The 22,413-nt window shown below is 40.3% G+C and overlaps 1 protein-coding gene across 2 annotated transcripts in view; it reads left to right on the forward strand.

Moving 5' to 3' along the window:
• The first annotated feature begins 401 nt into the window (after nucleotides 1-401).
• The window catches only part of ide (insulin-degrading enzyme), a 35,365-nt gene continuing 13,353 nt past the window's right edge, over nucleotides 402-22,413 (forward strand). The window contains exons 1-18 of one of the 2 annotated variants that reach the window (XM_078273499.1): nucleotides 402-526; nucleotides 1,590-1,774; nucleotides 2,839-3,046; nucleotides 5,197-5,366; nucleotides 6,899-7,021; nucleotides 8,209-8,321; nucleotides 8,775-8,937; nucleotides 9,178-9,270; nucleotides 9,463-9,554; nucleotides 9,920-10,000; nucleotides 10,467-10,570; nucleotides 12,747-12,849; nucleotides 12,971-13,093; nucleotides 13,657-13,739; nucleotides 15,562-15,706; nucleotides 17,724-17,834; nucleotides 18,106-18,226; nucleotides 19,215-19,306. In XM_078273499.1, coding sequence (XP_078129625.1) covers nucleotides 441-526; nucleotides 1,590-1,774; nucleotides 2,839-3,046; nucleotides 5,197-5,366; nucleotides 6,899-7,021; nucleotides 8,209-8,321; nucleotides 8,775-8,937; nucleotides 9,178-9,270; nucleotides 9,463-9,554; nucleotides 9,920-10,000; nucleotides 10,467-10,570; nucleotides 12,747-12,849; nucleotides 12,971-13,093; nucleotides 13,657-13,739; nucleotides 15,562-15,706; nucleotides 17,724-17,834; nucleotides 18,106-18,226; nucleotides 19,215-19,306 — 2,196 coding nt within the window. In that variant the 5' untranslated portion in view covers nucleotides 402-440. Of the gene's footprint in view, nucleotides 527-1,589; nucleotides 1,775-2,838; nucleotides 3,047-5,196; nucleotides 5,367-6,898; nucleotides 7,022-8,208; nucleotides 8,322-8,774; nucleotides 8,938-9,177; nucleotides 9,271-9,462; nucleotides 9,555-9,919; nucleotides 10,001-10,466; nucleotides 10,571-12,746; nucleotides 12,850-12,970; nucleotides 13,094-13,656; nucleotides 13,740-14,629; nucleotides 14,775-15,561; nucleotides 15,707-17,723; nucleotides 17,835-18,105; nucleotides 18,227-19,214; nucleotides 19,307-22,413 lie in introns of both variants that reach the window. The other variant, XM_078273498.1, reaches the window with a different exon arrangement.

The following is a 22,413-nucleotide window of genomic DNA, read 5'->3' on the forward strand; positions in this document are numbered from 1 at the left end:
GCAGAATACAAAATGAAGCATTTCTTACTTCAATACATCAGCTTAATATTGTATAGCATATTTATTTGAAAATTTTGCATCAATTGTGTTAATTCCCCACAGTAACTAGAATGCGTAGGACAAAAACTGGAAAAACATTTTTTGATACGCTGAACGTAACGGAAATCCACACGCAGAGGCTACATAATCGATACCAGAACCAATGACACGACATAATTTCATAAATACGCTGGACATTTTGCCCGGTTCCAGTCACTTTAACTTTGACTATCTAATTAATAGTCATTGTCGTTATCGTTATCACATGTATCAGTCGGTGATTTCACTGCAGAATTGATAACATGCCATGTTAAATTACGCCCTGTTCTGTGCTCGATTACTTTTGCCTATTCAAATATGGCGCCGTAAAAGCCAAGGTTTGTTTTTCATGGGCGCAAAGTATGTTAAAGTGCATTAACCGAACGGCCCAGTTTACGAGATATATCCAGTCAGCAGGCAACGATTTCTGTCTTAACCAAGATTTTAGGTAAGTTTTGTCAGGCAAATGTCATAACTTTTTGTTAAAAATGATTGAGTTATTTCACACCAAGCGGTAAGCTAACGTTAGTTAACGTTACCACACTAAAGCCGGTTTGTTGACCCTAAATTAAAATCCCTGGCTAGACTGAAACTGTTAGCTTTGTTGCTACTTAGGGTGGTAGCTAAAACAGTTTGTGTGCGGAGCTTCTGTATGATGAGCAATTCTAATACATTTTACAACCACAGGGAATTAAAGGCGACGTTAACCACATACTTAGAAAAACGAAGCCGACTGCCACTTTTGGTCACTTCTCTGGAGTTTATAGTGCTAATTTAGCAAGCTAACGCTAGTTTTCCTTCTGTGGAGGGGGGGATTATTTTATGTAGCTAGCTAGCTAGCTTACGTTAATCCCTACCGTGTTCTGGGCGAAGCAGATGTATTCGTGTTTTCAGTCAACTTCCTAACAGTACATTGTTATTTTTTAGGAATACGTTATTACTAACTTTTAGGTCTCGCTAGCTGACTGTACTATGTCATATACAAGCAGTACGTTGTAGCAAAGGGACGTTAACAATACAAACATTTTGTCCAAGTTCGTAAAAGGGTTGTATTTCAGACCTGTTCATAACCACGCCGTGTGAGTGAACTGATTGTCATAATCCTATAAAGGTGGTCTACATAAACCATGGTTTGCCAACAGCAGCCGCTTTCCTAGTGATGTGACCAGGTGCATTTAATTGCTGTAACGTTAGTAGAGTCTGAAGTGAATGTCTAATTGACCGAACATCTGTTAAACCCCTGAATGTCACATCAGTGAGGGTTGTTTCGTGAGTTGTGGCTGAATTTATTACGTGTATAATATACACAGTGTTTTGTCACACGCAGAATGTCAGATATGATTCTTGTCCCTTAAGCATTCTCTGCCTTACCAAAAAAAAGGAGTCTCCCTCAGTACTAAAATTTCCCAAGACCATCATGTCAGATCAGATCAGAATATAAACATGGCAGGACAGACTGCTTGGCTAACTTGACTAAACTTTGACTGTACATTTAATTCCCTCCACTGCAGGCTGGTGTCATCCTTGCCACTCAGAATGACCAACCAGGCTGTGAAGAGGGTGGTTAGTGACATAATTCGCTCTCCCGAGGACAAACGGGTTTACAGGGGTTTGGAGTTTACCAATGGCCTGAAGGCCATGCTCATCAGTGACCCAACAACAGACAAATCTTCAGCTGCGTTGGATGTTCAAATAGGTAAAGGGCTTTCATCACTTTTGCCTTGCCAGGTAGTCATATGTTTTCATTTGGCTTTCCTTACAGGGACCCTTTGGAAAGCAATAGGGTAAAGCTATGCACAAAATGTAACTATATTTTTGCCCTGTAGGCTAGGGAAGTAGTCCATGTTTTAGTAAACTGCATGGGATCAAATTGTGTACTTTGCAGATTGCCATAGTTACATGCACAACCTCAATACTGGCCATACTCTTTTTGCTATGCTTAGGGTAAGCATTTTCTTTTTAAATCTCGTTGTCTAGTATTCATGTAGCCACGAATAAACCTTAAAACACAATATTGTCTGGCTACCTGGTGTCTCATTTACATATAAGACAGCTGCCCAGAAAAACAATGTGTGTGGATATGTGCACAATTTTGTGACTTCCTATATGTCCTCTCTGACTCAGCAGTAGTAGATTGCATTTACTGCAGGAGGAGGAAATGATGATATGCTTAATACACTCCACTAGCATGGTTTCTGTGGACAATGACATTTTACCATAAACTCTGTCTGATAAAGAGGCAGAGTTGCAGCGATAGTCAAGTAAAAGGTTACAATGAGCAAGATTGCTCTTAATTATTTGGGTCATATTATTAACATACTGTTTCTATGTGTTAAAGTAATTGCCTGAATGACAAGCTAACAATGCAGGGTTTTTCCTGCATAGAGGAATTGTTGGTGCTCCCCAAAGAGGTTTTAGCCAGCCCCAAAGGAAAATCACCAGTACAAAAAATGACAAGTATTGAGAATAAAAATAGCAATTGATTATTTGGTGATTTATTTACATATTAATATTATTTATTTTTAAAACAGTTTTGTTAATTGGGGTTTATTTACTCAAGCATAATATACATTTTGTTTATCAAATTGTCAGAAATAACATGAAAATGCACAGATTTCTGTCAAATAAGGTATCAGACTTATTGCTTTCACTGTACGTGGACCGGACTGATCACGCTTACTGCCGTGCAAAGTCGTCCTCCTGCTGCGAGCTACAGCTTGATCAACTGATTTTCTGTGGACAATCTTCTTGAATTCACAGGTTCATTATCGGACCCAGGTAACATATCGGGCCTGGCACACTTCTGTGAGCACATGCTGTTCCTGGGAACAAAGAAGTACCCCAAGGAGAACGAGTACAGCCAGTTCCTCAGCGAGCATGCAGGCAGCTCCAACGCCTTTACCAGTGGAGAGCATACCAACTATTACTTTGACGTGTCCCATGAGCACTTGGAAGGAGCACTAGATAGGTACTTTCCTGTTCATTTTGCCATGTACAAAAAGTAACTTGTCTCATATTAGGTTGCTTTCACACCTACCTCGTTTGGTCCGTTAAAACGAACCCAGGAGCATTTGGTAGGATAGTCCGGTTCGTTTGGGGCGAAAGCTCATCCAGACTCTGGTGTGCATCAAACAAACCTACTCTGATCCGCTTGAAAACGTGAGTCTCGGATCACTTACAAGTGAGTTTGGTTCAATTTAGGTGAGAACACGATCCGACCCAAATACAGGAAGTGAACCAAGAGAATGCGTTTTCTAGCCTGCAATTTCAATCTTGCGCACAATTTACGGACTTACAGGCCTATTTGATTTAAGGGATGATAACTTTCAGATCCATGAGCTGTTCTGAGCACACATCGCTGGTCGTCTGTGTGACCTCATCATCTCCCTCTCCCTCTTGGTGTTGCGTCATTATTTCTGAGAACGGAAGCGTTGGTGAGTTTCGGATATTTTGTCCAATAAACAAGGGACCGCTTCGATCGCGTGACGTGTGTTTACAGGGTTTGGTGCGTTTGCCAAAGTGCAGTGTGAAAGCAAACCAAACCAAATGAAAAATGCAACAATGTTGCAACTTCACCCCCGAATCGCACCGAACTATACAGTATGTGTGAAAGCGCCCTTGTATCTCATGTACATCTTAGGCTCGTCCTGTATTAAGGTTTTTTTTGTTTTGTTTTTTAGGTGTGCTCAGCTGTATTTAACGGTGTTGACTTTGGCACCCTTGTATCACACTTGGTCTCTGCAAATGTCATTTATTTTATTTATTTATTTGACAGCAACAGTACATATTTATGAACATTGCTGTAAATATGCCAGAATTTGCCAAAAGCTTTCATCTGTAGTCCCTAGCCAGATGTTACAATAGACTCGCTAAAAGGAAGAACAGGAAAGGTAAAGCCAAAATGCAGTTATTGAAATGGAGTGCAAGCAGCAACTAGTGGTCAAATACAATAAATATAGATGTCATCTCTGTGCCTAAGTGCTTGTTAATTTATCAGTATACGTTTCCCTTGGGAGTCCTGGTGTTAACCCAAGTGAGCTGCCAGGTCGTTTTCTGTCCATCTTTGGTTACCAGACCCAGCTGCGTTGTGCTCTCTTGTAACCATCCGCATAGTTCCTACCCCCCACTCAGGCGAGAGACGTCAGGGTGAGACTGATGTCCTCAGCCTTGCGAGGTCCTTGCTCTCGTGCCAGCTGTGGTGGTTTGCAGAGGACAGTCGGGCGGTGTCAGAATCTAACCTATTGGGATAAGCTTACCTACTTTATAAATGAATGATAGACTAGCAAGCACCTGTTTGTGTGTGCTAGGCTAATTTTTCACCTGCGCCAGTGAATTGTGAAGGCCATCTGGACCGTAGCGGTAGGAAAGGACAGTGCAGAAGAGTATGTTGAAATATTGATGATGTAGCATTGTGCCTGAAAGGATCATATGTGTTGTTAGCTGGCCCCATTATTATAACCATACCCTTGCTATACTAATCAGAATGACTGTATTTATATTCTTATTTGGCCATTAACACATTAAAAGCAAGATTATTTGTTCTAGACGCACTATTTTGTGGTGGACAAAAACCTTTTGGAGGGTTCATGTTACTAAAATGAACAGCCACAAGAACCTCATACTAAAAAACACCAAGGGTCATGCTGTGATGGTTTTGCAAGAGCTTTTTATTGATTTGAACAATTAGCTGCTGTGACAAGGGTACATGTTTGTCAGATGACATGATTTGCATAAATCTGTTGCATAAACCTTCAAATCTACAGCAAAAGCTGCCATGGGGCGTAGCTTTAAAAACATTCAAATTTTGTGTGTGCATGTCTCTCCTCATTTGCTTGGCAGTTGCTCTCACTTTGTACTCATGCAAATGGCCTTTCATTATATCCTGCTTCATGTCTTTTTTTTCTGTGTCCACAAATGGTCCTACACACTAAAAACTTCTTCATTTAATCCAGAACAGCTTTAGGCTACTGTTAAACGAGCAAATATTAAATGTTTATTTAAAGTTTATATAGCCTTAAGTAATATTATCAGCCTGAAAGTTCATTAATACTAAACTGATACTAATACTAAACTCTACTGCTTAATGTTTCCTTTACTGTCATTTTGCGACCTCTGTAGGTTTGCCCAATTCTTCCTGTGCCCACTGTTTGATGAGAGCTGTAAGGACCGGGAGGTGAATGCTGTGGACTCTGAGCACGAGAAGAACCTGATGAATGACGCCTGGAGGCTGTTCCAGTTAGAGAAGGCCACTGGCAACCCTGACCACCCCTTCAGTAAATTTGGAACAGGTAGAAAATCTCAAGAGTTACCACTTCAGCTGTACATGATCATATATTTCATTCTGACTTTCTGCTTATTGCTGTCTGCCTCCATGATATGTAAGGTTATCAGGTCCATAGTTGCTAAGGTGCTAAAAACACTGGATGTTTAAACAAAAATACCATGTATTGGGTAGATGATCTGATTACACATATTTTGGTCCTGTCCACTCGCCTGTTAACATATTAATGTAAAAAAAAAAAGAAGTTAGATTTTGTTTTGCAATATTTAAATATATAGGGTTCATATTACACGACCTATGCAGTGTTTAAAGAAGTATCATGCCCCACAGAGATTACACTATTAAAGGTCCCATATTACGCTAGTTTTGTGGGTTTCTACTAGAACATGGTTTCATGTTCATAAAAACACATTATTTTTCTCATACTGTCTGTCTGAATATACCTGTATTCACACTCTGTCTGAGTATACGCTCCGTTTTAGCTCTTCTTCTGAAAAAGCCCAGATGGATTCGTTTCTGAGGCTGTGTGCATTCCTTTGTGGATTGAGCGTTTTGATACCGTCACAGTATTTATGTAGCACCTCGGCCTGCTTTATAATAAAAAAAAATACATGGTAATCTCACTTTTTTACCGTTAGATATTTGGCAACATAAGTACCTCACTTTAGTAGTGTTTGCTAAACAAAATGACATGATGGTGTTCTATAGAAATAAATACAATTCAAGCCACCATTTTGTTCACATGCTACAGCTTTGGTCTGTGACATCTTTAACACTTGTATGCCTCCTAATTATAACCATTACGATTCACTCAGCTGACATTTAACTGTTCTCATAGCATAAAAAGAGCGTTCACTCTCTGGGCCAGTGAATTTCCAGATCAGAGTGATGTGGACTTGGAAGCGGCTCCAAGCTAAGAATAGCCACCTGATGGCAGTCTTGAATTATATAATCTTTTACTCCCAGTTAAGAATAAAAGAGGATCAGTCGGGCCTGAAAGTCATGCCATCTTAGCAGACAAACATAATCTTCTCAAGATTGTTGCTGTGTTTTTCTGTCTCCTGTCTCAAAAAACTTGAAATACGGTTAATTTCAGATAGCAGGCAAGCAGCTTGTCCGTGTACCTGACATGTCATCATAAACTGATCCATGTTGTCCGATTGAATCGCTCGCAAAGTTTTATGTTTTAGTGCCCTGAATATTTAAATGCAGTTCTCAAGAAGACCTTGCTGATGTTTATCTGTGTCTGCATCCTTTGCACAGGGTGGAACAATGACTGTTCCTCTATTTAGAATACAGTCATCATTATCTCTCCATTCCCCATGATGCACTGTCTCATGTCAATACACTGCTCATATTTGTGGATCTGGTTATTCAAACTAAATTTGATAATTGCAGTTGGAGAGTGAAAATGAACCTGAATGATTTGGTGTAGTGTAGAACTAGCAAAGCTTGATCCTTACAATTGTACTTTTATCATGGGGAAGTTGTGGCATGATTTTGAAAAACAAATGTTCGCTGTTCATTCAATCATTTTAGGTAACAAATTGACCCTTGAGACCCGGCCGTCTCAAGATGGGATTGACATCCGTCAGGAGCTCCTGAAGTTTCATTCTACATATTACTCCTCCAACCTCATGGGACTGTGTGTGTTAGGAAGAGGTAAGAGTTGACCTCTCACAAACGCCCTGTTTAAATGTTGCACTCTGCCTGAACAGCACTCGTGCGTCTTGCCAACCCCTTGTACTGTCGGTTACACAAGACGACAAGGAGGAACACACTATTCAGTGCACAGTCATGTATGACTTTGTGTAGATGGCCTCAATCAGAATATTTCAAAATTTAAATATAAGCCATAATTAGTTTGATTTTCAAGTTAATATACAGAAATACAAAATGTCCTTGTAAAATCAATTGTGATACTTTGCCTTGGTATAATTGCCAAAAACAAATGAGACAATTGTCAAGACTGAGTAGCTCTTAGCTAATGCTGGTTGTAGTATTTGTTAGAGGTTAGTCCATTTACAGTATGGCCCTACAGCACCTCCTCTTCTTTTGCATGTTTGTATTGTCTTTAGCTTTGCGTGGAGGTTTGTTTACTTTGTTAAAATATCTCCCCGTTGGCCTTTTACTAGTTTCGGCCTTTGTAATCTTCTGTAATCATGAGACACTTTAAAAACCTCTGCTTCCTTTTGTGGTAGAAGTAAAGGAACCTGTTTTTTTTCTGTCTACAACAGTCTTTGTGTTTGGAAGGACAGAAACTAATTTCTCAAACTACATGATATTGCAGAGTTGAAAATAAAAGCCAATGTGGGCTTCTCAAAGATTAGGCTTACATTTTTTTAACTTTTTTTTTATGGTCATAGCAATAATTACCTCTCAGAATGATTGTTAATAATGCATCGATGTTAGGATGCCGCATGCCACCTATTTCATTTTCAAGTTAATGATTTTCTCAACCACCTTGTATACGGTGCTCATTCTTTGTGATCTCGTGTTCTTTATCATTTGCAAAGCTTTCTCATCTGAATTGTAACAGAAGTGCTTAGAAGAACATCCAAGTAATGGCTCCAAGTGGCTCTTTGTTACTCAACAGCTGAATGGCTAGTGAGCTTTATTGTGCATTTATTGGTCAGAAATATCATTGGAGTGGAACCGTTTTGTGCATTCTGGAAATACTTTATTGATGGTCAAAGTATTATAGTTGACAGTATGTTTCACTGAATGAGTGTCAAGATCTACATACTGCTGAAATGTTTCATTGGGTCTTCTTTGCATTCATATGAGCTACTTGTTGTCTATTAACTTTAACGTAAATCTGAGCTTTTTTTTTTCCTCTTTACCTACAGAATCATTAGATGAGTTGACCTCCATGGTGGTTAAGCTATTTGGAGAAGTGGAGAACAAGAACGTACCTATCCCAGAATTCCCCGAGCATCCCTTCCAGGAAGAACACCTCAAAGTGAGTCTATTACTTGCCAATGTTTCTCACACTTAACCCTACACTCTTTACTGTAATGTAGGGCCATAGACAGTATTGAATGAGATAGTATTTATTAGGTTTTGTTATCCAGTTAGTTCATCGTGATAACTGGCTGTTCTCTATATGAAAAGAAAATGTATTCAGGCACTACATCATGAAAACATTTTCCTGTCATCACTCGTCAAAATATGGTTTCTCAGTGGGTAGAGCAGGCACACATATTCTGAGAGGTTTATGCCTCGACGCAGAGGTCCAGGGTTCGAATCCGACCTGTGACAAATTCCCTGCATGTCTTCCCCCCTCTCTCTCCCCTTTCTCACCTAGCTGTCCTGTCAAAAATTAAAGGTGGGAAAGCCCAAAAAAAAAAAACTATCTAAACTATCATGAATGAGTCACAACACGTTTTTTTCTGTTCTTTGTTTTCTGTCACAGCAATTCTACAAAGTGGTGCCTATTAAAGACATCAGGAACCTGTATGTGACTTTCCCCATCCCGGACCTACAGAAGTACTACAAATCTAACCCAGGACATTATCTGGGACATCTGATTGGTCATGAAGGACCCGGAAGTTTGTTATCTGAGCTCAAATCTAAAGGTAGGACACAAAGGTTGTTGAATTTAAAATATTGTTTTTATGTAAAATATTGTTTAAAAAATATATAGATATTAAAAATGAAGGACAAAATGCTGAATATGTACTATTTTCTGATTTGACTTTTCAACCGTATTTGAATTTCTTTAGTATTCAAGATGTACTATTAAACTTTATTAAGATGTTCAATTTCCATTCTTACGTTACATTTAACAGAAAATGACCATGATTATTATTTTGAAGGCTGGGTGAACACACTTGTGGGAGGGCAGAAAGAAGGAGCCAGAGGATTCATGTTCTTTATCATCAATGTGGACTTGACTGAGGAGGGCCTCTGTAAGTAGTACAGCCGACTCTACATTAACCATAGCTCATTTACCATGTGCTTTGTATGTGGTTGTGATTATCCCTGTTGTGGTCAGATTTGTATATGCGCGAGTAAATGAAATGTCGATACTGTTCATTGAGTTATGTTTATTTATATATATATATATATATATATATATGTGTGTGTGTGTGTCACTGCAGTGCACGTTGAGGACATCATCTTCCACATGTTCCAGTACATCCAGAAACTGCGTACTGAGGGACCACAGGAGTGGGTGTTTGAGGAGTGCAAGGTAATTAATGTTGTCTGTTCAGCGACAACATTTCAGACAGAGGGGCAGGACAAACTTGACCTACTTATTTCTGGTTGGCGGAGAAACTAATAGAGCAGCACTGACTTTGAATAGCGGAGACTGATGGATTCAAACGTGCCAGCTATTTTCACCATCTTGTCTGCTTAAACGTAGCCATGTCAAATGAAACTTGATGGTATTACTTTTCTATGCTACACTGTGGAAGTCTGTTTTTACTAAAATTGTCTTTCCTAAAGGATTAGAATAATCCTTTAGCCTGGCGGCTCAGAATCTGGCTCTAAATGTCTGTTGTATGTGCTGTGATTTCACCCATTACATCTCTGTCTCTCTCTCTCTCTCTGTAGGATTTAAACAAAGTGGCCTTCAGGTTCAAGGACAAGGAGCGACCCCGTGGCTACACTTCCAAAGTGGCTGGTCTTGTACACGTAGGTCCCCTCTATATCTGCAAAGATTGTTTCCAGGGAGACACAATGCAACTCTTGCGTCTGTACCTGCTGTCGTCATCGGGCTGCCTGGTCCTGCTGTTGACTCTGTATAGAGAGACTTTAGATTTAAGTCCGAGTTAAGCTAGGCTTTTTATATTTCCTTCCCTTCCTGTATGACTGTCTCAGCAAGGCTCATTGACTTAAGTACTTAATCATCACTGCTGCAATAATTACAGAATTTTTCTTGTGTGTCTTCTTGCTAGGTTTTGGCAGTGCAAATAATAAAAAATAAAAAGTCACCCTCTCCAAGAAAAGAGCTTTAACAACAAATGCTTTTTACTGTCAGTCTACTCCAGTGGCAGTTGAAGACTTATTACTATTTTAGCCCTTTCCACAAATGTTTTACAGTTAATTGTCCCACCTCAAGCAGTACGAGACTAACTGCTGTCTGCTCTGTGTGTTTCAGTACTACCCTCTTGAAGAGATTCTCGCAGCAGAGTACCTGTTGGAGGACTTCAGGCCCGATCTGATCGAGATGGTGCTGGATAAGCTGAGACCAGAGCATGTTAGGTCAGTGTGAGAACATTAGTCTCTGGTCATGTACAGAAAGGCTGATGCCATGTTATGTGTTACCTATATTGTGTACAAAAACATAGCAATTTCCTTATTGATTTCACTTTGACAAATACACGTGTTGCAAGCCTTATATTCTGGTAATATGTGTGTATTTGTGCGCAACACCAAAGAAATAGCCCAGAAAGTCTGCTCTATCTTTTATAACTGGTATCTGCGATACATAATTCAAGGATGATAATAATAATAATAATAGAGGATAAAAATTGGTCTGCCTGCTGTGACAGAGTGCTGTTGGTCTTCTTTGATATTTGGATGAAATGGCTCTTCAATGTTCTGCCTTGAAAAGGGATGCCAGACAACTTCACAGATTTGATTATGTCTGCAGCCTCAAAGGGTCAGTCAGTTGTATCAGAAGATGGATATGTGTGCTCAGGAATACATTATCAAGATTATGCTCTCTCAATTGGAAACGCTGGTATCCTCATAGGATTTTACATGAACAATTTGGCCAATATAAAATTGTTTCTAGCAAACTTGTTCTACATGCCTTTGTTAAGAGATATTGGTCTACCAAATAGTATTTTGTGTTAAACCACAGGTAGATAACTTTTAATACTGTATGTTGAGAAACCTAGTTGTTGGCAGCCACAATTAACTGTTTTTGACCTAAACACCAAATGATGAGCTAAGATGATGACAGTAAACCATAAAGTTGGTCCTGCATTCTGTCTTTTGTGGAGATGCTGAAGAAGAGGTTCAGCCATTTTTTTGGAATGACCCTTTTTTTTTTTTTTTGGGGAATACATTTTGTCACACAGGTGTTGTGAATTTAAGTCAGAGACCTTACCAAATAAGAGTCATATAGTGGGAATAGCACTATTTTCTCTTTTGCAGCCCCTATTGTAGCCTTAACTCTAATGAATTGTATGGGATGCTACTTCTCTTTCAAGCAAAGTGCAAACTTGTAATTAGTCCATTCCTTAATGCTTACCATGGAGGAGACTGCATGCCCTCATTGGCTGACCCTGACAGTGTGCATGCCAGTCTCTTCCTCTTACTAAAGTGGCTATTTAACCTTGATGTTTTGCCAGCAATATTTTGAGTGTTTCCCTATGTATCAATGTCATTCCAGCAGCCGTAAGTGAAGTAACAGCAAGTCAGGTTGCATAATTCAAGTGCTAGAAAGTAGAGGTGTGACGAGATCTCGAGGTCTTGCGAGATTAGACTGTGCCGAGACTTCTCGTTGAGGTATCGGTCACAAGAGCAGAGCAGCCGCCAGTAGACGGAGTCTGACCTGGTGGGTCTTATAATACATCTGGCTTTGAAGAAGAGTCTGGCTTGGACCTCTAAATTAGCATAGAAGATCCCCTGCCCGTTCGCCAAAGTTGACTCTGAGTTCACTTTTGCAGAGCGGTAGCGGAGTTGCAATAGTACGAAATTGCCGGTAAAACGCAGCGTTAGAACGTTAGAGTACGGCCGCTCTCTCTCGCTGCGCGACATGCGCACGGACTGCAGCGTGCAGTTGTGTGTGGCGCTGACTTAGCAAAACCTAACTTTATTTTTAATGATATTAAACAAAGAGCAATGTTCTCCCCTCGTCTTAAAATGGTCCTAAAAAGAGCAGCCTACTTTCTTGTTTACTGCTGCAATGAAACGCTTGGTTACGTTGTAACTTTGCTTCTCTGAGTAAAAACTATTTTTCCAGTTATATTGCTAATTGAAGTTTTCTTTAAAATAGGGTTAAAGTCTCGTCTCGATCTCGTGAACCCAATCTCATCTCGTCTCATGAGCGAAGTGTCTCGTCACACCCTACCAGAAACTATATTCACACTCATTACTGATACACTACTTGTTTTCATGTTGAGTCTTAGTTGTTGGAAGCTATTGCCACTTTGTGATTGTATAAATAAATATACGTTGATGTTTAGGTACCAGTGAAACGCACTCTAAATGCAGCACAGTGTGTATTGGAATTCTAAACATAGCTCATCATCAGTTAGAGGCAGACAATGTGTCAATGGATCTCCACTATCTCAGACATTATCTGAATGCAAAAAGCACTCACATCTCATCTAGTGCAGTGCTTACAAATAGAGTCCATCTCATCAGCTCTGGCAGAGAGCTCTTTGTATCCATTTAACGTGACCTGGTTTACGCTTTCCTTTTCCAGAGTTGCAGTGGTGTCAAGGTCATTTGAGGGGCAAACCAACAAGACAGAAGAGTGGTATGGCACGCAGTACAAACAGGAGGCCATCTCTGAAGAGTCTCTCGAGGTGAATCCTTGCAGTCATAGTGCTCTAATTAATTCACAATACTGGAGTCTTTTTTTTTTCTTTTTTTCTGCCGTGTAATGAGTGTAAGACACTGTTTGCTTATTTTACGCCTGTGTTTCAGAAATGGGCAAGTGCAGACCTCAACGGCAAGTTCAAATTGCCGATGAGAAACGAGTTCATCCCTACCAACTTTGAGATCTACCCTCTTGAGAAAGACTCTCCATCAGTCCCCGCTTTAATCAAGGCAAGTGTTTTGCTGCACAACTCTATCAAAGTACAGAAAAGTAAGTAATTACCCGCTGGCGTTTTTAGGTATACATTTTCATTTTATTTTTATGCCACAACGGGTTTTACCCGTTGGCCTTTCTAGTGTTAATTACCCAGTAACTGCATTGGATGGTCCTTGCTTAAGTTCATATTGTTAGAAATCTCTGTCATGCTTTCATGTGCTGATAAGAGATTTTGATTGAGACATAAAGCATTTAGTACTGTTGTTGCCGTCATGTCGGTATCAGAGGAACTAAACTATTAACAGTGTACATATTCTATTCTCTGAAGAAAAGACTAAATAAAAGCCACTCTTAACTTTTATTGCAAAAAGCCTATAGTGTCATCTGTTGAAATCAAAGTAACTTTGTTCAAAATGATGTGATTATTTAAATGCACACGTCTGCTTGTGGTGTGTAGCTGATGAAGTGTTCCTTTTTCACTTCCAGGGACTGCAGACAGTTATCTTTGTACAGAATGGCCTTAAATAGGAATATGGAAATAAGAACTGCCTGTGCGTGTGGTGTTCTTTTCTTCCAGGACACAGCTATGAGCAAGGTGTGGTTCAAGCAGGATGACAAGTTCTTCCTGCCCAAGGCGTGCCTGAACTTTGAGTTCTTCAGGTGCGTAACTAACTGTGAACCTTTGTAGTTCAGCTGCAACTTTAGACACAAGGTTCTCACCAGTAAATCAACTTTTACGTGTACGTGGTTGTGTCATCAATTCCTGTAGCTGCTCTACAAAAACAAAATACTTAAATTTTTAAAGGACCTGGAGGAAGTGTTCATTTTGCATTAACAGTAGCTTAACGTGACGCCAGCATCTCATCAAAAAAGACCATATCAGAAGTGAGTGAGGCTCTCGCCTCTTAGGTGAAGGCAAGAACAGGAAGGTAGGAGTAAAGCAAATCTCCAAACTATTGTACAGCAACTCGGTTACGCTGTAGCTATACATTTATTGCAAGCTGAACATGTGATCAGTAGTTATTTACTTTAATGTCAACACAACTCTGGTCAGAGGAAGAGTGTCACAGTTTGGCCACGGAGGGCCACAGGCCAGCATGTTAAGAGCAATAGAAATACAAATAAGGAAACGCTACGTAAACCTTTAATTGAATGCGATTTTACTGAAATGATTTAATTCATGTTAGCTGCCAATTAACGGTTCTGTACTCGACATTCAGAACCTTAATATAGCAGCGAACAACTGTTTGCTATGTAAAGATAGTCGGCAACTGAAACACTGCCAAACCCTTCGGTGTGGCACTTTAATTACAGTCTATTATACTGTAATAATTTGGTTCATAGGTTGTAGCAAGTCGCCAAACGCCCTAAACTGGAACATTTGTACTGTTACAACCCTAATAACTACAGCTAATTGTATGTTGATGTGTAGAACTATGTTATTTATGATACTTGTAGTACCTTCAGCTTCTACTGAGAGAAAATGTAGAAACCAATGCGTCTACGCTTTGTATCTATGCTTTGCTTGACCACTGATATTTTCTCTACAGCCCGTTTGCGTATGTGGACCCATTGCATTGTAACATGGCGTATTTATACCTGGAGCTCCTCAAGGACTCCCTCAACGAGTATGCATATGCAGCCGAGCTAGCTGGCTTGAACTATGACCTCCAAAATACCGTCTATGGGATGTATGTAAGTATTCCAAATTCCTCCCCATCGCCCTCACGCTGCATCCCAGACCTTAGGTCCCCAAGCGCTATCATCCTCAGACTGGGCTACTGTGACTCAGCCAGGCCCGGGTTGATCATTCTAGGTCATTTTAAGCCATCTATATGGCCAGACTGGAAGGTTTTATCTAACAAGATGATACAATAAATGAAAAAAGGCTAGGCATTTACAAAAAAGTACTGTATATCATAGTCAATTGTATGTTTGTTATTGTCAAAACTCTTAACTCGTGGTAAACCCCACCCATGCTGTTTTAAAAAATAAATAAATAAATAAATATTCCAACCCAGACCTGGCCAGTCTAGCCTCTGGTATGTCTACATCTTCCTCTTCATTCTTTACCAATCCTCTTCCCCTTTTTTCTCACCCACCTCTCGCAAACCCCTTATAACTACTTATGCTAATTATTTTCTCATGTTGTCAGGCATACCGATCATTGTCGTTTCTCACTTTTAGATGTGTTGTGGTTAAATGCACACCTGTATTTATCACACCAGGTGAAGGGACATTCCCCCCCACCGCGTTGAATCTATGATTTAAAGGTTGATCTTCAAACGGCGGTGGCACGAGTCTTCCATAGAATCTAGTTGTCTGACAGTTTTTACGGGACAGAAAGCTAGTCGTGAGGCTGCATATACATACTCTTCTTATCATTCTTCTCATACGTGCATTGTCTTTCTTTTTGACAACCCCTCATTCCCAACAAACAAACATGTATTTTTGTTTTTGTTCTTTTTTTTTTTTTTTTTAGTCGTTACCTATACGCAGATCCCCTGCACTGCAACATGACCTACTTGTTACTCATGTTACTGAAGGACGATTTAAAAGAGTATACATATGCAGCCCGCCTGGCCGGGCTGGTGTATGGCCTAGCCTCGGGGATGAATGCCATCCTCGTGAGTAAGCTGTTTGAAGTCTGGAGGGAAGTGGGCGCACCAATAAAGGCTTTGACAGGGTGTGGAAATGGCTTGGTTTTCCACGCTCAGTTTGATAGATGGATTATGTGAAGTGCTGTGTGTCCTGTTTGTCCAACCTTAAGGACTATCTGCTTGCTACTGCATTCCCTGCAAACACCAACTTAATATGTCATTTAACTATAGGTAGCTGAATACAGTCCTCTGGAAATGTCATACGCTACTGTGTTGACATTTTTTTCTATCATTAGGTTAAGATTTACCTCCAGGAATTATGTTTGAGAGAATCTGTTTATTATATTTCATCAGAGGAGAGCATGGATTTTTAAATGCCTTGACACCTCAGTCTTTGCCAGAAGACTTTCATTTCTAAGATTAGTGTTTTTGAAATTAATTAATAAAATAGGGTTTCATTTTAGACCCCTGTGGCATTAAAACTCACAAATTTGAAACGTTGTGCATACTTTTAAGTATACACTGAATCCTGGCTGTTTCAGTCAAGGGCGGATGACTGTTATTACAGATTCACTTCCAAAATTCATTCAGGATAATGTATTCCGACAACATGTGTCTGAAAGAAGGAGAAATAGACTGGATGGCAAGATTTTACCTACTTTTTATAATTATTGTTTGCTCTTTTGGCTGCCATTCTCTCACTTCTAATGTGTCACAGATGAAAAAGTGTCTTGTCGCCAGGAATAAAGCCAAATGATGCAGATTCTCTGACACATTTAATGACACAATATTGCTGATTCAAGTGCACAAAGTGGATCTGTATCCAAGAAGTTTGATGGACATAGCAAGTGACTTGCTCAATCAGGCACCTCTTTGTTTCCCCAATTTATGAATACAGTTTTCCCAGTAGTGTGTATGTGTCTCAGGGATTGTTGTATAGCAAAGTAACAACTTACCCATGAATGAAACTGGTTTGCGGGGGTGGTGTTTTGCGCTTTTCTTTTTCAAGCTTTTTCTAACTCCTTCACTAACACTTTGCACCCTTTGTCACATGGCCTAGTACTCTGCATTCATTAGCTTCCTCTCATCAGTGAATTCATGATTGTGGTGTGTCCTTAGAGACAGCTATCTATCTTTCTAGTCGTGTAAAGGGCTGTATCTAATTGATTTGAGTCAGCAGTATTGGTGTGGCTGGCCGGATGTTTGTCAAGGTTAATGATGTTTGGAGAGATTACTTTGAGCATGTGTCACCGCAGAGACCGAGCGACAGGCAGTGGGGAGGAATGGGATGAGTCAGAGCGTAGCCATGTAGCTGGAGGTTTTGCTGAATCATGAAGGGCCATAAGGGGCAGATGACATTGCAAAGGTAGAGGCTTTAAATAACCTTGACTGTTCTTTTCCATTTTTAAAACGCTAATTTGCATAGAAAAACCTTTAAGTCTGCTCTGACTCCCTAAGAGACCAAAGTGAAATATGTTTGCACTGCAGTAGATGGTGAAGTGGTGCTTACTAATATATAGATCAGCCTTTTTGTTACCTTTTTTTTTTTTTTTAAATAACCCTTGTGGTCAATAGGAATCTTTTTGTTGATTGAATTGATCCACATTTTAATTTTATTGGAACATTTAAGGCAAATCTAGATGTGCTTTTACATATTTTGTAATTATTGTAGCGGTGGTGACTCATCTGAAGCGGGGGGAGTGATGAGCTTTTCCTAACAATCATTTGGCCAGCCAATAATTCCACACATAAATAGGTCAAAACCTTCAAATCAGGGCGCCTGGGTAGCTCACCTGGTAGAGCGTGAGCCCATATACAGAGGCTTAGTTCTTGAAGGCAGCGGTAGCGTGTTCGATTCTGACCTGCGGCCCTTTGCTGCATGTCGCTCCCCCTCTCTCCCCTTTCATGTCTAAAGCTGTCCTATCTAATAAAAGCTCTAAAATGCCAAAAAAACCAACAACTTTCAAATCAACAAATGAAACTAGAGTTTCAGGCTGACCTTATCTTTCATGTACCATATGTCCTCTATCACTATCTGCTGCAGCTGTCTGTTAAAGGTTACAGTGACAAACAACACATCCTGCTGAAGAAGATCATTGAGAAGATGGCCACCTTTGAGGTAGATGAGAAGCGCTTTGACATCATCAAAGAAGCGGTAAGCTCTGACTGCAACTCCATCATCGGTACAAAGTTATGATGAGTCATGGTCGATCAAACGAATGACTTTTGAAAATTTATTGAACTGCTCACTTTAACCCCTGGGTATTCAGAATCTATTTTGCTGTGCCTTACAACACTAGGGCATTAAAGTAATGACAGTAGTGGTTTAAATACGCCACAGTAGTTTTGTTTTTTTTTCCTTTCCTTTTTTAAATCTAGTTCATAAAGTTGACCTTGAACTGACTGACTTCTTTTTCTCCCTGAAGTACATGAGGTCTTTGAATAACTTCAGAGCCGAGCAGCCTCACCAGCACGCCATGTACTACCTCCGTCTACTAATGACCGAGGTTGCTTGGACCAAAGACGAGCTCAAAGAGGCTTTGGACGGTGAGGATGGATCCTCTTTATCTCTCTTTACTTCTGTCTTAAAGTCCCAGCCCTTGTGCGTATTGGCCCCTTTTCTACTGGGGACCAAACTGAGTTGACTGAAATGCAGAACAAATGCATAGTCAAGCCCCTTTTCAGGCCAGAACTGAGCATGTGAAGCTTGCGCTATGTAGCTAGTTGTATGAGATTGAATAACTTAGTGGCCGTAGGGACAAACGTATAAATGATATTTCACTATTTCTCAGTTTCATAAACTTGAATTCCTGTGCTAAAGGTTTAATGTGTTGTTTGGGCTTACAGTCGATAGATGGGTACTCTTTACCTCCTCACATTTGGTCGTTTCTTCTCTTCTGTTTTCCTCCTTTAATCCTCATTTGAATGCTAAGGCTGTTCAGCAGATGCCTCCCTAGCTGCAGTCTTTCCTCTCCGCAGTGCCAGTCTGAAACCTGAAGGGCAGATTGCTATATTAGTTTTTTTACCACGGAGCTTACACAGACTATCCTCAAATTCACATGAGACTCAATTAACCTGCAGGGTCAAAGCCTGCAGCCCAGTCACCAGGGCCTCCGATTAACATGCCATCTTCCCTTATCAGTGTCCTTACCCTCCTGCTGTCCCCTGTATGGGGTCTATGAGACACTTTCACTCTCGTGTGTGTGTTGCTGTGGACACACAATCATTTAGATGAATTGTGTGTCCCTGTAGTAGCTTATCCTTGAATTTAGGTCAGACGTTGCTTGAATTCAGATTGGCCACATTGAGACAGACTTGATTTTTTTACATGTCTGTGTTTTACAGGGCTTGCATGATTGTCTAACGTTTGAACATTTTGTCTTGTTCGTGACGGGAATGCTGTGTAATTAAAATACACACACACACACAGGTTATTCTTATGTTTTTCTTTCCTGATTCAGTCTTGATAGCAGCTCTGGAAATGTTTTTGAATTGGTTTTTGATTGATTGCTGTTGTCTGTGATCTTTATTCCAGATGTAACTCTCCCACGCCTCAAGGCCTTCATACCTCAGCTATTGTCACGGCTACATATTGAAGCCCTTCTCCATGGCAACATCACCAAGGAGGTTTGTCATTACAGTCACTGTGTTTTTACTGCCTTAGTACCAAGGCGCTCAGTTTTGTTAAATATGTGGATGCCTTTTTCTCAGTGAATACGCCTTCCAATGGTATCACAGAGGATTTCTGTCAAAAACCTCTTGTAAGATTCTGCGATATGAGGTCTCTGCTTCTCACAGCACCCGCCTTACGCCTTGTAATGATGACCACGTTACAGTCTGGGGAGAGAATTGGACTCCCCAGTGGGAGCAATGATCCATTTTGTCGTCATAGGCCTGCTCCTATCAAGCCAGAGAAGGAACTGACCAAGTAGTTTGGCAAAGAAGCCATGTAATATGGATGAGAAATCAGGTAGTCGTGTTTTGATGGGAAATTTGTACTTATTAATGTTAGACAAGCAGGCCAATTATTCAATTAGATGGCTGGAAAACACCCCCATAAAACATTTTAAAAAATTGATTTAAAAAAAGAAAGCTGTTGGTGATGTAGCTTCCTATCCTTCCTTCCATGCGTACATGTCCCTCTTCCCTCACATAATTAATTAAGGAAACTTTTTCCACAAGCACAACTTTAGATGATACATTGACTTTGACTGCACCAGTGTCATAGTCCGACCCAGAAAATCTCTGTTAGCTTAAAGGGGTGGTTCAGAATTTTGGACATAGGACCTCATTTCCAAGTTCGCAAGTGTGTTATTTATCAGTGGAGACAGTTTAACACTTTTCATCCAGTCCTTCCAGTTGCAGAATTCGCTGGTGCTAGGCTAGCGCAAGTCAACAGTATCTGCTAGCCTGCCATTAAAAGCAGTCTTAAACACTCCACCCGAGGCAAATAAATTATAACGCCAGACTATCGATGTAAATGTCTGTTGATAGAATAATGTTAGAATTAAAACTACCCTTTCATCGCATTGCAATAGTTACACTTTGTTCCCTGTAGTTGGTAGCATAGGCTACAGCAGCGGCGGAGTGATATTACCTAGGCTACAGAGAAAGCCGGTTTACATGACAATCACGCAAGTTTATTTACCTGCCGCTGTGAGCTCCAACTAATTCCACTCTGCCAGGCTGTAACTCACATAATGTACATGAAAGCACACGGGCTAGCAATTTGCATGTAAACTGTCCGAGCTTACATGACGTTTCTGTCAGCAATTACCTAAAGTTAGCAGTTAGCCCAGCCAGGTATCTACCAAGAGTGTAGCTATACCGTTAGCTAACGTTGTCACTCTCCACAATGCATTGAACAGTAACGTTCCACTAACGTTGTCAGTCTCAATCTATCAGTAGCAGCTAGGCTAACATTATGAAAGGGGCTAGCTTTATCAGCTAGAGTAGCCTACCGAAAGTTATTACTTGTTCATCAGTAGCTGTTGGTGCAGCATCTAGAAAGACGGATGGAACCGCATTTGTTGTCAGTGACTTGTGGTCCTTTTTAGATTGCGGGGTTTTTCAAAGTCGTCTGGTGTAAAATGATCACTACACATTTGCCAGTTGAGTAGGGTCTCCGCCGGTATCTTGATGTCCAAGCCAGCAGCTACTAGGTTTCCCGACTGGAGTGCGCTTCTCTGTTTACTTTATGGCGCAGTACTACTAACCGGAGCTAAGTAAAATTCTGCCGTCGCTGAGAAACTAGTCCCTCAAACTGTAATGCGATCATTGAGATGCAAGGGGTTTTATTTCTAACATTATTTTATCAACAGACATTTACGTCGATAGTCTGGCGTTATAATTTAGTTGCCTCGGGTGTACTGTGGAGTGTGTAAGACTGCTTTTAATGGCAGGCTAGCAGATACTGTTGACTTGCGCTAGCCTAGCACCAGCAAACTCTGCAACTGGAAGGGCTGGATGAAAAGTGTTAAACTGTCTCCACTGATAAATAGCACACTGGCTAACTTGGAAATGAGGTCCTATGTCCAGAATTCTGAACCACCCCTTTAAGTCCATCCCATGTAAACACTCCACATTTTAGCTGTGTACTTGCATTATCCCAAATGTTTCAAACAATCAACCCAGATAAATCTATGATTTAATCAATGACACACAGCGTGTCATTTGGTAGCCGGTCAATGCTGTTATAAATCCTTTGACCCTTTGCTCTAACTTCTGGCAAAACACGGAAAATGCCCAGAAACACCAGATGATACGTCGGAGAGTAATTGTAAATCATACAATACTTCATAACATTAATACATTTTCTGCCACACAGCATCATTTTTTTTAAATTAATTACATACCACTTTGCAACACAGTAGAGACCTAATTTATTAATATATTTCAATACTATACTATGCTACAATGACAAGTGGCTCTTGCTAATGCTTGGTATTTAAACCGTAAGGAAACATTTTTAATGTTCAAAACGCTGATAAAGTTATTTTTAGTATGATTGTTTTGACCACGGTTAACAGCCCTGGGCTAAAAAAAACAAACCTTGAGTTGGAATGAGAGCGGAAAACAGCCCCGGGTACCCAGCCACAGCTAGCCCCCAGCCAGCACAAACCCCAGCGTTGGGTGCTAACGACGCTAACAGCAATAAACAGAAAGTTTAATGATCCGTTAACCATATCAGAACTCAAGCGCTGACGCCCGTGTCTGGCGGAAAGGTCTCCGGTCCTCCCTATAGCTGCCGTCCGCTCCCATTGGTTGTTTAACAATGAAGACAACAACTCCCACGAACCCACGCGATTTCAAGACATCATCAAAAGTCTGTGTTTCGATTGAGAGACCCCTATGGAGACCTAGTGGCAGAAAATTGCATATTTTACGTTTAACACTTTCCAAAGGGATTAGATTAAGATAGATAGCTAGATAGATATCTTTCAGTAATTTTAAAAAGACTCAGTTATCTAAATTGTAAACCCCCCCACATTTTAAACATTTTTGTTTTATCTAAGAAGTTGGGTGATGTATCTTCTAGTGAGACATCCAACTCCTAACTTACAGAATTTAACTATTTTTAAACTATTTTCTGCTGACGGTTAAAAGCAAATGCTAAAAGTGTCCACAGTGAGATCTGTAGCTTGTCCTGAGTAAGCAGTACATAGTTTCTGGAAACATACTTTGCTGTGGATTATTTTGATGCTTTGAAAGCAAAATTCTGTTCACTGTTTCTC

Source organism: Sander vitreus, chromosome 17 (assembly GCF_031162955.1).
Source record: "Sander vitreus isolate 19-12246 chromosome 17, sanVit1, whole genome shotgun sequence".
NCBI classification, from domain to species: Eukaryota; Metazoa; Chordata; class Actinopteri; order Perciformes; family Percidae; genus Sander; species Sander vitreus.